Genomic DNA, 16,830 nt, shown 5'->3' with positions numbered 1-16,830 from the left:
TGGGCAGCAACAAAGACCTACCACAGTCCAAAAAATCACTTAATAAGTAAACACATTTTTTGAAACTAAAAGTAGGACTGCCATATGATCCAACAATCCCACTTCTGGGCAAATATCTGGAGACAACCACAGTTTGAAAAGACACGTGCACCCCAGTGTTCACTGCAGCATTACACACAATAGCCAGGACCCAGAAGCAACCTGAGTGTCCACTGATAGAGGGACGGGTAAAGAAGACACAGTACACATACTCAGTGGAATATTGGTCAGCCATCAAAAATAAGGAAATAATACCATTTACAGTGACACGGATGGACCTAGAGACGATCGTACTGAGTGAAGCAAGTCAGAGAAAAACAAATATCATATAAGTGGAATCAATATCACTCCACTTATATGTGGAATCTAAAACAATGGTACAGATGAACTTATTTGCAGAACAGATATAAGTCACAGTTGTGGAAAACAGACTTATAGTTTCCAAGAGGGAAGGAGTTGGGGAGATAAACTGGGGGATTGGGATAGAAGTATACATACTACTATATATAAAACAGATAACTAATAAGAACCTACCATATAGCACAGGGAACTCTACTCAATACATTGTAATAACCTATATGGGAATAAAATCTAAAAAAGAGTGAATATACGTATATCTATAACTGACTCACTTGGCTGTAAAGCAGAAATTCACACAACATTGTGAATCAAATATACTCCAATAAAACTTAATTTAAAAAAAAAGAAAGAAACACCATGATAATCAAAAAAAGAAACAGAGCTGAGTGACAGAGACTAAAAGGACTAATCTTCAGGGAGACAGAAAATACAGATACTCTAATGCTCTCACTCCCCTTAGCAGTAAATATGGAATTAACCAAAGATGAAGAGATTCCAAGATCTTCAGTAGAAATCAGAACCCCAGAATATCCACAAACAGAAGACACAGGGCCATCAGACTGAGGGACACCTGAAGAGTGAAGTCAGGCCCTCCTGACATGCCTAGCATGGCCTCTCATCTCTTCCACAACACTACTCTCCACCCCACTCTCTCCCAGCACCAGAATCTGGGTCACAGTGGGGTGGAGCTCTGGCCATCCCCCATATCTAATAAGTAACTCCCAATTGATTTTCCAGCTCTTCCTTCCCCACCAATAGGTCTGACTGTTGGCATCACAGGGCAGGCCTGGAAAATCACTCACACATTATTGGTGCTCTCCACCCCCATCCTTACCTGGAGGTGCATATAAACCCTGACATGCCTGAGATCTAATAATGTGAAGCTCAGAAACTGGGTGAACAACCACCGTGCTCTCTGTACCCTCATCCTGGTCATTGCTGCTGCTATACCAGCCCCAGGCCAAGAACATGAACAAGCTGATGTCTTGGGTCTCTGTCCTCATCATCCTCCCAGAAGCCTTTGCTCAGACAGGTAGGGTGGTCAGGGTATGATTCAGGAACATGAGATGAGAAAAGATTGAATGTTCTTCTTCTCCTGCATTTATAGTAAAGGTCACTCTGTTTCTCCCTGTCTGTCCACAGACCTCAGAGGGAAGGTATTTGTGTTTCCTAGAGAATCTTCCACTGACCATGTGACCCTGATCACAAAGCTGGAGAAACCTCTGAAGAACTTGACCTTGTGTCTCCGAGCCTATAGTGATCTCTCCCGGGGCTACAGCCTCTTCTCCTACAACATCCACAGCAAGGATAACGAGCTACTGGTTTTTAAAAACGGAATTGGAGAGTACAGTCTATACATTGGAAAAACCAAAGTTACTGTTAGAGCTACCGAGAAGTTCCCCAGCCCAGTGCACATCTGTACCAGCTGGGAGTCTTCCACAGGCATTGCTGAATTCTGGATCAACGGGAGGCCACTGGTGAAAAGGGGCCTGAAACAGGGTTATGCTGTGGGAGCTCACCCCAAGATTGTCTTGGGACAAGAGCAGGATTCCTATGGAGGAGGGTTTGATAAGAACCAGTCCTTTATGGGAGAGATTGGGGATTTATACATGTGGGACTCTGTCCTGTCGCCGGAAGAAATCTTACTTGTGTACCAGGGTTCCTCGTCCATCAGTCCCACCATCCTGGACTGGCAGGCTTTGAAATATGAAATCAAAGGCTATGTTATTGTCAAGCCCATGGTGTGGGGCTGAGGTCTGGAATCAATGAAAGCACTTGAAAATGAAACAACCAATACCCAAGAGTTCTGCTTAAAGCAACTGGACGCTAAATTGTAGATCTGTAGCTCTTTCTTCTTTGAATTTCCCATCTACAAGTATGCCTAATTAAAAAATGTATTATGCCACCTGCATTTGTTTAGTGCTTGTCATAGTCCCAAACATTTTCTCTTATATCTACTTATTTGAAAATTGTTTAATTAACCAGAAAAATCAGCCTGCAAGTTATGAGGAGGGAAATCTTTAAGTAACTAAAAAGATATGTCAGAGCACTCAATGAGTATGGTCAGTAGCAACACTTACATGCTACTAATAATCATTGCATTAACAATTTGAAATTCATGTGGAGTTGCAACAGAAATCTTTCTATTTGGTTTTCCAGCTACAAAATCAAAAAGAGGTCTGAGCTTCTGCCAAGAAGACAACTATAATGAGATAAGCAAGCAAGCAACAGTTGAGAACTTGATAGCAAGTAATGAGATGGGGAAAAAAAATTAGAACCAGCAGAAATGAAAACTAAAAATGTTTAAGAGTCTGGATCATTTTGGGTAAAGGCAAGCCTGCCTTTTTTTTTCCCCCCTCAAAAATTCCAATGGTACCATACAATGACTGATTTCCATAAAACTGTCCTGAAGTCATCAAGAATCTTGCTCACATGAATTCCCAGTTGAAAATCCTTCCATGGATCCCCACTTCACACAGGATGTAACTTAAACCCTTTGACATACCCCCCATTAACTGGTCTCAGCTTATCTCTTTAAGATACAACTCTTAGCACAGCAACAGGCATCCCAATTACAACACTACAAAATAATTATCAGATGCTATTATTAGTAGTTATCTTCATTATTATTAAAACTATGGAGCAGAGTGTTTGGCATATCCTCAACAGATATGAATTCCCTTCTCAGAGAAGCAAGGACTCCAAAGAAAGTTTGGCTGCATATGAGAAATAAGGCAGGCTTTGCCCACAGATAACAGAGCATGAAGCGAAGGGAAGTCAGAAAGACAGCATCCAGTAGAGCTTCAGAATAACCAAGTGATTGCTTCTTTTTTTTCACTTTTCTTTTTTCCCAAGTGATTACTTCTAACTGGTGTCCATTCACCCAGGATGGACAAAGAGGCAGGCACAGACACAATAAAGTAGGCTGGAGCTTTCAACAACACGGCCCCAGGGCTGGTCATAACCGGAAGACTCTATAAAGGAGTTTTCCTTAATGAGAGTGTTTGCAACTTTCTCTATGTTTTATATGGGAAACTTCATGGAGAGCTCTAAGGTTAAAGCAATGAGGTCTGCTTGGGCTTCGGATATGCCTTAGCTCAGAGTGAGGATTTTAAGAAAAGATTTTCTCTTTTCTTCGCTAGAAAGCATCAGTATGTAGTCACCTTAGAAAAGCAACATGGAGACTTTCTAGGCATTCATGGTACTTCTTCTTATTTAGAAAGAACAGGTGTCCAAGAACACTCAAAGAAGAGAAGGAAAGCTGAAACATGATCTCAGTCACCTTTAATTCTTACCATGTTGTCATGCTAAGTCGATTCAGTCTTGTCCGACTTTGCAGCCCTATGGACCGTCATTCACCAGGCTCCTCTGTCTATGGGATTCTTCTGGCAAAAATACTAGAGTGGGTTCCCATGCCTTCCTCCAGGGGATCTTCCCAACCCAGGGATCTAGCCCTTGCTCGTAACATCTCCTGCATTTGCATATGAGTTCTTTACCACTAGTACCACCTGGGAATATGACTAAATAGCTGATTAACTTATAAACTAGACTGCATTTGTGTTCCAGAATTTTCCATCTAGGTTTTTTCTCGCTGTAACCATTCTTCTGTGAGTTCAATACGGGAGATGCTCAGGGATTCCATCATACACTGGGACAGTAGTCAAGCACACACATCATGCACATCCAACCACAGGATCCAAAGCAAAACTCATCTAATGTTACTGGTAAGTTACACTAAGGTCCATAGTCTACAAGGGGCTGATCCAACTGTGTCTGGAGCAAGGAGGCAAAGGCAAATATTTCATCCAGAGCTCTAGCTGCTACACCAACTTCTCATGGTAACCTCATGGTGTTCTTGTGAGGATCAGAATTGATAACACAACACCTACTCAGTACATGTTCCAGCACCATGGAAGTGCAGAAAGCTATGACAAACCTAGACAGTGTATTAAAAAGCAAAGACATCACTGTGCCAACAGAAGTCCCTCTAGTCAAAGCTATGGTTTTTTCCAGCAGTCATGTATGGACGTGAGAGGTGGACCATAAAGAAGGGTAAGTGCCAAAGAATTGATGCTTTCAAATTGTGGTGCTTGGAGAAGACTCTTGAGAGAGTCCTTTGGACAGCAGGGAGATCAAACCAGTCAGTCTTAAAGATTTCCTGAACATACATTGTAAGGGCTGATGGTGATACTCCAATCCTTTGGCCCCCTGATGCAAAGAGCTGACTCATTGGAAAAGACCCTGATGCTGGGAAAGATTGAAGGCAAAAGAAGAGGGCAACAGAGGATGAGATTGGTTAGATAGCATCACCAACTCAGTGGACATGAATGTGAGCAAACTCCAGGAGATAGTGAAAGACAAGGAAGCCTGGCACACTGCAGTTCATGGGGTCACAAAGAGTCGGACACAATATAGCAACTGAACAACAAGTGCTAAGTGTCACCTATGACGTAAAAGAAACTGAGACTTACTACCTAAATCTTTAAATCATCTGCCTTAACTTCTTGGTATATTCCTACAAACAGAAAAGTTCATTCTCTGTTTTCAGCCTCTGCTCCCAAACCTACCCCTTACCTAACCAAACCCATGTACGTCCCCTGTTAGTAGCAGAAATAGGGTAAAGCTCTTCACATAGACATTGAGGGTCATCACATCTGACTTTTATACAAGTACATTTTCATTGAGAGTAACTAAGCAGGAGCAACACACTAACGTAGATTCAAAAGAACAGAAGATAGTGCCATGTGACATTCAACACATCTTTGTCTGAGGTGAGCAATTTTTCTCCAGGAGAAAAAGAAAAAGTCAGGCCATGTGAGACCAGAGCCTGCCCAGTGTTCCCGGCATGATCCAATTGTATGAGATATCTGGACTTATTTCAGGATTCTGACTCCATTCAGACCCATGGGATACACAGTAAGTCTCTTGGCAAATAAACCCAGGAGACAAGAGCTAGACAACAGGAATCCTCCTGAGAGTCCCCGTCAAATCAGACTTTAAAGGGACTGCTCCTTGAAGGTCAGATTTGCTCAGTGCGAATGTGTCACCTTATGCTTCAGCCAAAGTGCAATTTACTGTGAGTGATCTAATAATGTAGTAAGGCTGACCTAGACCCTAATAAGGCTGAGTTTTGTATGACATTAAGATTCTACTAGGGCTTCCTTGGTAGCTCAGGTGGTAAAGAATCTGCCAGAAATGCAGGAGACCCTGGTTGTATTATTTATTCTAGCAAAAAATGACAATCAGTTTTCTTGGCATTGCAGTGACTTCTTGTAAATAAGTCATAATTGCCTGCTATGTCCTATAACCAGAAAAGAGCACAGGCAGATTCTACAGACTCAAGAAGGCAAGGGGGCGGATTCTTCTGGGTATGGGAAGGCTTCTGTCCCAAAGAAAAGTCATCACTCTCTTGTTTATTCAAATAGTTCACATAATCATCAGTTTCTTAAGAAATCAGCTCCTCCATTCCTGGCACCTTACATCTATTTTCTTTAATGAAAGGAAAAGAAAGGACAGGACAAGATGGAAAGCCTGGCAAAAGACAACATCATTTTTTTTTTTTTTAGCAGCACGACTCCTTTTAACTCAAAATACAATTATAGAGACTTAGCCTACCTTGCATAGTTTATTTTTTTAAACACAGATTCGGTTTCTAGGCACAGACTTTGCTTATAAAGATCTAGATATTTTTAAGAATCCATGGGTTTTGTCATAATTTCTTCCCTTTGCAAATGGTATTTCCTTTACACCCTCAAATTGTGCTTTTCCCCTCTATCTTATTTTTCTTTTTCCTCTAGTCAGAATTTCGGCTTCATGACTAAAATTTTGATGCATGAGCACATTTCAGTATCCTTACTCCCCCACAGGGTTTTTGTCCTTCTGGAGTGTTTAAATCATTTTGAAAGCTTCTTTATGTTCTATACTGTGCTTTTGAGATTGTCTGCTAGCGTGTCACTTACACAGAAATGCCCCTAGGGTTCAGGCGCAGAGAGGACCCAGATTTGGATGGTAGAAGGGCTGCTGCTCCAGTGCCCAGCTGCAGTCACTCTGGCTGGGCTGGCTCACAAGAGTAACCAGGACGAAGAAAGGGGATGATCATCTGGTGCTAAAAGTATCCTTAAGTTCACTGACACCTGTTCCAACTGCTGAGAATGCAACCCAGCCATTCTCCACTGGTATAATCAATGCCCCCATTCCACACACCACTTCAGCACCATGGTGCCCTCTGCAACTTCTCCCCTCCCAAGGCAAACACTGGGGATTGTTCACTGAATTGACTCCAGGTAAGAATGCAATGTGATTTACTCCCACGTCCCATACTTCCCCATCTCCTTCACTGGGGCCTCCCTCACCTCCAGAGGCAGTTATCAGCCCTCTGCTGGTTATTTCAACAACACCTATCTTTACAGTAACAATTTTGGATTGTGCTTTTTAAAAAGACAGGTTAAAAATGAGATAGGAAGCAACTGCCCTTCATCTTCCATTTCATTCCTTCATGCTACAACACCCCTGAAGATGTGACAAGATGGAGTGACCACACCCTAGAACTCCTGAAATGGAGAACAATCATTGGGAAGAACGCTTGGAAAAACATTCCAAGTGTGATGAGCATATGACACCCAGCCTAGGAAGCACAGCCAGTCACCAAAGTACACTGTGCTCAGTCGCTCAGTCATGTCTGACTCTTTACGATCCCGTGGACTGTAGCTTCTGTCCATGGAATTCCCCAGGCAAGAATACTGGAGTAGGTTGCCATTTCCTTCTCTATGGGATCTTTCCGACCCAGGGATTGAACCCAGGTCTCCTACATTGCAGGCAGATTCTTTACTGTCTGAGCCAACAGGGAAGCCACTGCTGTGCTCAGTCGCTCAGTTGTGTCCAACTCTTTGTGACCCCATGGACTGTAGCCCACCAGGCTCCTCTGTCCAAGGGGATTCTCCAGGCAAGAATACTGAAGTTGGGTTGCCATGCCGTCCTACAGGAGATCTTCCCAACGCAGAGACTGAACCCGGGTCTCCCTCACTGCAGCCACATTCTTTACTGTTTGAGTCACAGAGAAGCCTGCACTTTATGGAGGGTGAATCCCAGTTACTGCAGCACTATTTGTTCATCTTGTCTGAAGGGAATGTTGAGGCTTGGGCTGTACTTGAGTTACTAGGCAGCAGAAGTGACAGCTCCCTCTAGTGACAGGGCTTCACTCTTCCCTGCCTACTGTGCACCTTGCCTCTAAATAAATGCAACATGGAAAGAACACTGCTTTGAACATTTGCATTGAACATTTGCATTATATACTCCCACACGTCTTGATCTGGCCTTCTTTTTGCATTTTTTTGCCACATTCTAAGAATATCCTGCCTTAAGATAGTCTTTCATTGTCTGTGCAATCCAATTCAAATGTGCACCAAAGGCAATAAACTTATTTCTCCCCTCTCTTTTTTCTCCTGGGCTTATATACCTGGGCCACATTCCCTGGTCATCAGCCATCCTCTTTATAACTTTATAACTTCTTTGAAGAAGGTAACTTTATAATTACCTGAGGCATGCTTAACAACAAATCTGGCTGATTTGGGGTGAAAGCAGTGCTTTTCAGGCCCTAAAGAGTCCTGGGATTTTTTTTTTTCTTTTCTCTTCTCTTTCTCTTTCAACTCAATTCAGCTTACTATTGTTGTTTTCTTCTCTGGCTCCAAATACGCCTGCAGCTTTGCCGGCTCAATACCTCCTTAGCTATTTTTTGTAACTCATTGCAATAGGTTCATCAGGAAAGGAGGAAAGCACGTAAGATCTGATGTTGTTATCTATGACATGTTAAAAGTTCTGTTACCTCCCTGTAACCTGGCTTTCCAATCCAAGACTCTACTGAAATTGGCCAGTACATCACCAGTGACCTCTTTCTTACTCGATTTAATATCTGTTTTCAGCTGTTATCCTCCTTTACCTTCTCCATACTATGAGCTATAGTTTTATACTCAGAGTTAAAATAATTTAAAATAAGGCCCATAATCTTCATTGTCAATACAGCCATTAAAAAAGTTTCATATAATCTCATCCCTACTCGAACATAATGGTTAACCCATAATATCAGCTATATATTCTTTCAGACATCTTGCATATATAAAAATATGCATTCACACACACACAGACACACACAGACACACACACACATTTTTAACCATATGGCAGCACACCATGTTATTGTTCTTTAAATAGCTTTTTTTTTTTTTTGCTTTTCATGCATTCCACATGTCTGTCTATGGTAATGCACCAGAGCAGCAGTGTTCATCACAACTTTCACCAAGGAAGGAAATGTTTGATATGCGTGCTGCCCAACAGAGTAGCCACTAGTCACATGTTCCTTTTTCGTACTTGAAATGTGGCTACCATGACTGATGAACTGAATTTTTCCTTTAAGGAGCCATAGCTGTATAACTCTCATTCTTCCTGAAAAGCTTAGAGTTGCACTGACACTCTCTTTCATCTCTATCTATCCAATTGGTATCTCAGCAGCCTTTTTAATACAAGTTACTTTATTTAGTGGCACACTCATTTCTACTTTATTTTGTTAATATTTATTTTTGACTGTGTTGGGTCTTAGTTGCAGCACGTGGGATCAGCATTGTGGCATGTGGTATCAGCAAACAGGCTCTTTGTTGCAGCTCACAGACTTAGTTGTCGCACAGCATGTGGGATCTTAAGTTCCCAGATCAGGGAACAAACCCAAGTCCTCTGCATTGAATCACCTAAGCATTGGATCACCAAGGAAGTCCCCCTCATTTCTACTCTAAATGTCTGCCTCCTTATTTTCCGTGATGGAGTACTTTCCAGAATATCCACATTTTCTGTATTGTGCTCCCTAGATTCCCAGGAAAGATTCACTAAGAATATAGATTCCTAGATTGCTAGTGGAAGTTTTCTAGATTTTCCCAAATCCTCCAGCTTGCTCGTATGACCTTGTTCCTTGTGGAAAGTGGTTCAAACTACCATTTGAAATATGGTGCCAATCCCAGAGTCCCTCACCAAATTTCCAGGAAATCCTGTGTGTGCTTGCAAAGTAGAACAGAACAAGAGAGGTCCTTGTGTTCCTTCCAGTCATTACCAGCAAGAAGTTTTTCTTCCTGTCTCTGGATTTCACCTCTTGCACATGGCACCCTTTTTCTGCATGGCCATCACCCACCTGTCTGCACTTTCCAAATACCACTAACTCAAGACTGTACACATGACAACTCTAAACGAAGGTTTGGGGCTCTTGGGAAACTTTACAACACAACATTGTTTAGCAAAAGGAGAGGAGGGTGGCAGAAGATGAGATGATTAGGTAGCATCACCAAGTCAATGGATATGAAATTGAGCAAACTCGAGGAGATAGCAGAGGACCAGGAAGCCTGACATGCTGCAGTCCATGGGGTCACAGAGTCAGACAAAACTTAGCAACTGAGCAACAAAAATATAAGTTAGCAAGCAATTTTAAATCGATTATTACAATGTTTTTATTTTTAAGTCCCTCTGCCAAAAAGAAACTGCTATTTCTTTCATTCAAGGTCCAGCCTTCTGACATGTTGCTGATCCTCCTCTCTTTTCCAACAATTTCCCCTTTTCTCCTTAGTTTGCTGCTAAGTCACTTCAGTTGTGTCCGACTCTGTGCGACCCCATAGACGGCAGCCCATCACGCTCCCCCGTCCCTGGGATTCTCCAGGCAAGAACACTGGAGTGGGTTGCCATTTCCTTCTCCAGTGCATGGAAGTGAAAAGTGAAAGTGAAGTCACTCAGTCGTGTCTGATTCTTCGCAACCCCACGGACTGCAGCCTACCAGGCTCCTGCGCCCATGGGATTTTCCAGGCAAGAGTACTGGTGTGGGTTGCCATTGCCTTCTCCTTAGTTTACCCACCCCTAAACCCTCAAATCCCTGTTGTTACTTTCACAACAAAGCAACTTTGCCAATGGTTTGTCTCACCTAGACCGTCTGGGCTGAGCCCCAAATCCTTCATCTTCACTCTTGCTAACGTGTCCCTAAAGACCAGCTCTCCTGAGATTAATTCTGTACACTGTTCTCAGAAATTTCTCCTAAGTGGCACCAGTGATTTTTAATTCAGTAAGTCTAACTCTCTCATCATCATTTTGTTTTCCCAACTTCTCATACTTTCCCTAGAAGAGAAAGGCAAAGCTAGGATGTGTACACTCAAGGGTACTGTGGCTTCAGATCAGATCAGTTGCTCAGTCGTGTCTGACTCTTTGCGACTTACACATCATTAAAACAAAACAGTGTTTCATCCACTCTCTACAAAAACAACATATTCAGGATAAGAACTTGAAAGAATGTGTGCAGTAGTCTCACATATTGGTCATTCCTTAGAGGCTTAACAAAAGGTAAAGGAGATAGCAAAAACTGGGAAAAGGGAGGGGGCTAAAGAAGCCATAATGCTGTGCCAGCACCCTACCTATTGATCATACAGTGAGGAAATCGACTCACGTGTGCGTATCTGTCTGTCCTCTACACTCTTCTCTCTATCCCTGTTCTAAAGTCCACACCACAATGGGAATTTCTCGATGTTGACTCCCTGCATTGTTCTCAGACACTGAAACTGAAGAATGCAGAGAAAAAAACCTCACAGAAGTGACAGAGTTCATTTTCCTAGGATTCTCCACATTCCATGAACAGCAGATTACCCTCTTCATGGTTTTTCTCATCCTGTACAATACCCTTGGCTGGCAATGCCATCATTGTGAGCATCATCCACATTGATCATCACCTCCACACTCTCAGGCACTTCTTCCTAAGAATGCTGGCCAGTTCAAAGGCCATATACACACTGGTCACAATTCCACGCATGCTCTCTGACCTCATAGCCCAGAACCCACCAATCTCCCTGGCAGGCTGTACCATTCAAATATTCTTCTTTCTTACCTTAACCATCAACAACTGCTTTCTGCTCATGGGGAAGGGGTATGACCACTACGTGGCCATCTGCAACCCTTTGAGATACACACTCATCATGAGCAAGATCAGTTGGATGGTGTGCATCCAACTGATGAGTGGAGACTACAGCATTGGCTTGGCCATGGCAGCTGTCCAATATCCATATTTACTTTACCCTTCCATCACAGGGTGGTTGGTCATTTCTTCTGTGACACTCTCCCTGTCATAAAATTCTCCTGTATAGAGAGAATGAGATCATCGATTTTGTTGTCAGTGTGTCTGTGATCCTGGTTATCATGGGCCTGGGCTTCACCTCCTATATTCTCATCATCTCCACCATCCTCTAGATCACCTCAACCAAAGGCCAGAAGTTGGCCTTTGCCACCTGCGCCTCCCACCTCACTGTGGTCATTGTCCACTATGGCTGTGCTTCCATTGCCTACCTCAAGCCCAAGTCAGAGAACAGCAAGGATGAGGATCAGCTGATCTCAGTGACCTACACTGTCATCACGCCCCTACTGAACCTTGTGGTGTACACCCTGAGGAGTAATGAGGCCGAGGATGCCCTGTGCAGAGCTATCTGCAGAAACATTTCTTAATCCATCAACCCTTTTTATAAAGAACAGTATGTGTTCTTGATGCATTCAACCTCAAGTCTGTCCTGTGCAATCTGTCCTGTAATGAGCTGTGCATATCTTGCTTCAACATCTTCACTGCAAAAATTGTCAACTTTGTCTCCATACATTTCAAACTTTGGTCCAAGTATTTTCAATTTTTTGAGTATATAAGAGGTCAGGGAAGATGGGCATGATTTTTTAAAAAACACATCCAAATTTTCAGGGTAGGGCAGCAGACTTCTTTAAAGCATATTAATGTGAGTATTTTATGTTTGAAAAAAATTTAATCTCTATTACTTTCATAATACAACCTACAGAAAATAAAACTTGGACAAAATCTTCCCAGCAAGATAAGAATAGTCGGTGGTAAGGAAGAAAAGTATATCAGAACCTTTGAGAAAGATGAGATGTGTGTTATTTTTTTTTTTTGATTAATAAGCCTTGAAATCACCGATTTAGTCCTCAGAATTTCAGTCTTTATTATTTGGTTTATACTAGAGCCTTTGCTTCCATCCAATATCTTCAGAGTGCTGCTGCTAAGTCACTTCAGTCGTGTCCGACTCTGTGCGACCCCATAGATGGCAGCCCACCAGGCTCCCCCATCCCTGGGATTCTCCAGGCAAGAACACCAGAGTAGGTTGCCATTTCCTTCTCCAGTACCTGAAAGTGAAAAGTGAAAGTGAAGTCGCTCAGTCGTGTCCAACTCTTAGTGACCCCATGGACTTCAGCCCAACAGGCTCCTCTGTCCATGGGATTTTCCAGGCAAGAGTATTGGAGTGGGGTGCCATTGCTTTCTCCGTCATAGTGCTAGCCAGGGCTATAAATTGCGAACAACTCTCACCTCTCTATAATCTGACTGTGCTAGTCCATTCTCTCAGCTGCTGGTTCTCTTTATGGAGTCAGTTTCTCTCTAATCAATATGAAGAATAATAAATTGGTCAAAAAGAGCCATACTTTTTTTGGATTGAGAACCATAAAGATACTCTTTGCTGTCACACACCATGGCACTTTCTGGATAGTACCATAAAGAAGAATTAGAACAAAACCAACAGCACCAGTAGTCAGAAGTAGTTCAGAGATTTGTTTAATCACTCATTTCACAAAAAAAAAAAAGAAAAAAGAAAAAAAGACTAAAAAAGAAAATAATATCTATATCTACTTCTACTAGGTCTCCTTTAAGGAAACAATCCTTCCCCAGGGCGTTCAGGGAGTTTTTCTGGTTTCATGCTATTGGGACATACTTGCTATATTGTTGCCTTGGGTGGTGCTAGGGAGAGTTAAAGACTCTGGTCCTGTGCATTTTTCTACTAAAGTATTTTGTATTAAAACAAAAATGCTTCTCTGCTCATCCCTTAATTCTGTCTTCTTACTTAAGGGAGTGATTTCCTTTCCCTTGTACTGAGAAGGGGTAGGTAACTTTCAAGGAACTCCTCTACAGTAACATCTAGCTTTACAGACTTCAGAGAATCTAGGTGGGAAGACCATACTTCTTCCAAGGCCTTGTCACCTCTAATTTCTGTCCTGCGTCATTGAAATTTCTACACCATAGCAGCAAGTCTTCCTATAAAATCTCTTGAAAGGTCAAGAGCTGGGTTTGAAAATCCTGGACTTGCCATAGATCTGCCCTGACTGTGCTCTTAAGATCAACCCTCCGTGAAGCCATCTCTCCTATGCCTGAAGACAGCACCCCCTGAGGAGTGGGGGCATGCATTCCTCCAAAATGAGACTGTCTCCTCTGAAAGTATGAAAGACCCCTTTTATAAATACAGTGTTTTTAATTCTGCCTCACTAGTCATCAAAAAACATTTTTAATCCCCTTACCTATTTATTCTGTACTGACTATTATCTGGTTATAAATGCTACCTTACGTTTTCTAGAGCAGCATCATTTACCTCACTCCCAGTTAGGAAATTAGTTACTCTTTTTTATTTGCCCCTATAGTTCTTTGTGCAAAATTATATTAGGACAGCGTTTTTCTCATTGTGCTTTTGTCGCTTATGAGTTGCTTTCTATCACTGAATCAAAAAGTGTATCAGGATCAGATATATGATATGTCATATAAAGTTAAGAATCAGAACTGTTTCTCTCACTGTTATGCCTCGTGCCTAGTAAAGTGCTAGGTAGAATGGGTGCTTACTAAAGCCTCATAGAATAGTCAAGCACCAACTATGTATGAAGCACTAGGCTTGGACTTTCTGGCATGTTTTGATCAGCGAGACATATCTGTTATGCCTTTCTGGGTTCTTTGCAGTTGGCCCTCACCTAAAAACAAAGTAATAAGCAGATTCACAGAGGTGGGGTCACTTGGGTCTGTAATTTCTCCTTCTCTGGATTTTCTATAAGCCAAGTTGCTTCAAGACCCTCCTCACGGTCAGTATTAATTCAGTCACTATGCCACTAATTCCTTATTGTTGTTGTTGTTGTTGTTGTTGTTTAACCACTAGGTCATGTCTGACTGTTTGCAACCCCATGGATTGTAGCTCACCAGACTCCTCTGTCCATGGGATTCTCCAGGCAGGCATACTAGAAAAGCTTGCCATTTCCTTCTCCATAAAGGACATGGAGTTACCATTAAAAAATCATTCTTACACTTACGAGGGTAGGACCTTCAAATCTTACTTTAAAAACAAATAAGTTTTTAAACAAAGAGTCATATGCCATATAAAATTAAGAATCAGGACACTTACCATAATGCCTTAAGTAAAATAAGTCAGAAAAAGAAAAATAGTTTATGAACTCACTCATATGTGGAATTTTATAAAGGAAAAAAGACTCAAAAAAAAAAAAAAAAAAAGGGAAAGAAACCAGAACAGGTTGTTCTGTTTTTGGTGGTTACCAGAGGAAGGGATAGGGGTGTTAAGTGAAAGTGATGAAAAAGTACAAACTTTTTTAGTTATAAGATAAATTAAGTTCTGAGACTGTAAGAAGCAACATGATGACTTGGTAACAATACTATATTGCATATTTGAAAGCTGCTAAGAGTGGGCTGCCGTCCATGGGGTCGCACAGAGTCGGACACAACTGAGCAGCAGTAGCAGCAGCAGCAAGAGTAGATCTCAGCAACTTAGAAAGTTGCTGAGAGTAGAACTTAGCAGTAGCCACAGGGCTAGAAAAGGTCAGTTTTCATTCCAATCCCAAAGAAGGGCAATGTCAAAGAATGTTAAAACTACCACACAATTGCACTCATTCCACATGCTAGCAAAGCGATGATCACAATTCTCCAAGCTAGGCTTCAACAGTACATGAACTGAGAACTTCCAGATGCTCAAGCTGACCTCTGGTCAGATTGGTCAGATTGCCAGTAACCACTGGATCATAGTAAAAGCAAGAGAATTCCAGAAAAACATCTATTTCTGCTTCATTGACTATACAAAAGCCTTTGACTGTGTGGATCACAACAAACTGTGGAAAATTCTTCAAGAGATGGGAATACCAGGCCACATTACCTGCCTCCTGAGAAACCTGTATGCAGGTCAAGAAGCAGTAGTTAGAACTGGACATGGAACAACAGACTGGTTCAAAATTGGGAAGGAGTATGTCAAGGCTGCATATTGTCAGTCTGCTTATTTAACTTCTATGCAGGGTACATCATGCAAAATACCAGGTTGGATGAAGCACAAGCTGGAATCAAGATTGCTGGAAGAAATATCAATAACCTCAGATATGTAGATGACACCACCCTTATGAGAGAAAGCAAAGAGAAACTAAAGAGCTTCTGATGAAACTGAAAGAGGATAGTGGAAAAACCTAGCTTAAAACTCAACATTAAAAAATGAAGATCATGACATCCAGTCCCATCACTTCATTGCAAATAGATGGGGAAACAATGGAAACAGTGATAGACTTTATTTTCTTGGGCTCCAAAATCACTATAGATGGTGACTGCAGCCATGAAATTAGAAGATACTTGTTCCTTGGAAGAAAAGCTATGACAAACCTAGACAGCATATTAAAAAGCAGGAACATTACTATGTCAACAAATGTCTATGTAGTCAAAACTATGGTTTTTCCAGTAGCCATGTACGGATGTAAGAGTTGGACCATAAAGAAGACTGAGCAGTGAGGAATTGATGCTTTTGAACTGTGGTGTTGAAGAAGACTCTTTAGTGTCCCTTGGACAGCAAGGAGATCAAGCCAGTCAATCCTAAAGGAAATCAATCCTGATTATCCATTGGAAGGACTGATGCTAAAGCTGAAGCTGAAGCTTCATTAATTTGGCCACTTGATATGAAGAGCCAACTCATTAGAAAAGACCCTGATCCTGGGAAAGATTGGAGACAGGAGTAGGGGACAACAGAGGATGAGACAGTTGGATGGCATCATTGACTCAATGGATATGAGTTTGAGCAAGCTCCAGGAGTTGGTGATGGACAGGGAGGCCTGGCATGCTGCAGTCCATAGGATTACAAAGAGTTCAATACGACTGAATGACTGAACAACAACAGCAAAGAGTAGATCTTAAAAGTTTTCATCACAAGGACAAAAATGTGTAACAACATGTGGTAATGTTAACTAAACTTACTGTGGTAGTCACTTCACAGTAATTACATATATCAAATTGTCATGTTGTATACCTTAAACTTACACAATACTATAAGTCAATTAGGGGCTTCCCAGGAGGCACTAGTGGTAAAGAACCTACCTGCAATTGCAGGAGACATAAGAGATGTGGGTTCTATCCCTGGGTTAGGAAGATCCCCTGGAGGAGGGCATGGCAACCCACTCCTGTATTCTTGCCTGGAGAATCCCATGGACAGAGAAACCTGGCAGGCTGTAGTCCATGGGGTTGCACAGAGTCGGACATGACTGAAGCAACTTAGCACAGCAAACATAGATCAAGTACAACTCAATAAAAACTGGGGGGTTGGGGAGAAGAATCAAGGCATCTCCAAGGTATTATAC

At 41.9% G+C, this 16,830-nt stretch overlaps 1 protein-coding gene and 1 pseudogene across 1 annotated transcript; both read left to right on the top strand.

Annotated features, from left to right (window-relative positions):
* The first annotated feature begins 1,264 nt into the window (after positions 1–1,264).
* On the top strand, positions 1,265–2,311 carry LOC109578877 (serum amyloid P-component). The gene is made up of 2 exons (XM_019988400.2): positions 1,265–1,432; positions 1,543–2,311. Exons 1-2 carry the CDS (start codon positions 1,369–1,371, stop codon positions 2,151–2,153), a joined length of 675 nt encoding a protein of 224 aa, XP_019843959.2. The 5' UTR covers positions 1,265–1,368; the 3' UTR covers positions 2,154–2,311.
* A 4,644-nt stretch (positions 2,312–6,955) lies between these two features.
* Positions 6,956–11,910, top strand: LOC109556681 (putative olfactory receptor 10J6; annotated as a pseudogene).
* The last annotated feature ends 4,920 nt before the right edge of the window (positions 11,911–16,830 follow it).

This window comes from Bos indicus, chromosome 3 (genome assembly GCF_029378745.1).
Source record: "Bos indicus isolate NIAB-ARS_2022 breed Sahiwal x Tharparkar chromosome 3, NIAB-ARS_B.indTharparkar_mat_pri_1.0, whole genome shotgun sequence".
NCBI lineage: Eukaryota > Metazoa > Chordata > Mammalia > Artiodactyla > Bovidae > Bos > Bos indicus.
This window is presented reverse-complemented; position numbering and strand designations above follow the sequence as displayed.

Bases quoted from the DNA above. Each gene is read 5' to 3' on its own strand.
- LOC109578877 (XM_019988400.2), top strand. From the start codon at position 1,369: ATGAACAAGCTGATGTCTTGGGTCTCTGTCCTCATCATCCTCCCAGAA. The intron at 1,433-1,542 runs GTAGGGTGGTCA...GTCTGTCCACAG, and splicing joins AGAAGCCTTTGCTCAGACAG to ACCTCAGAGGGAAGGTATTT.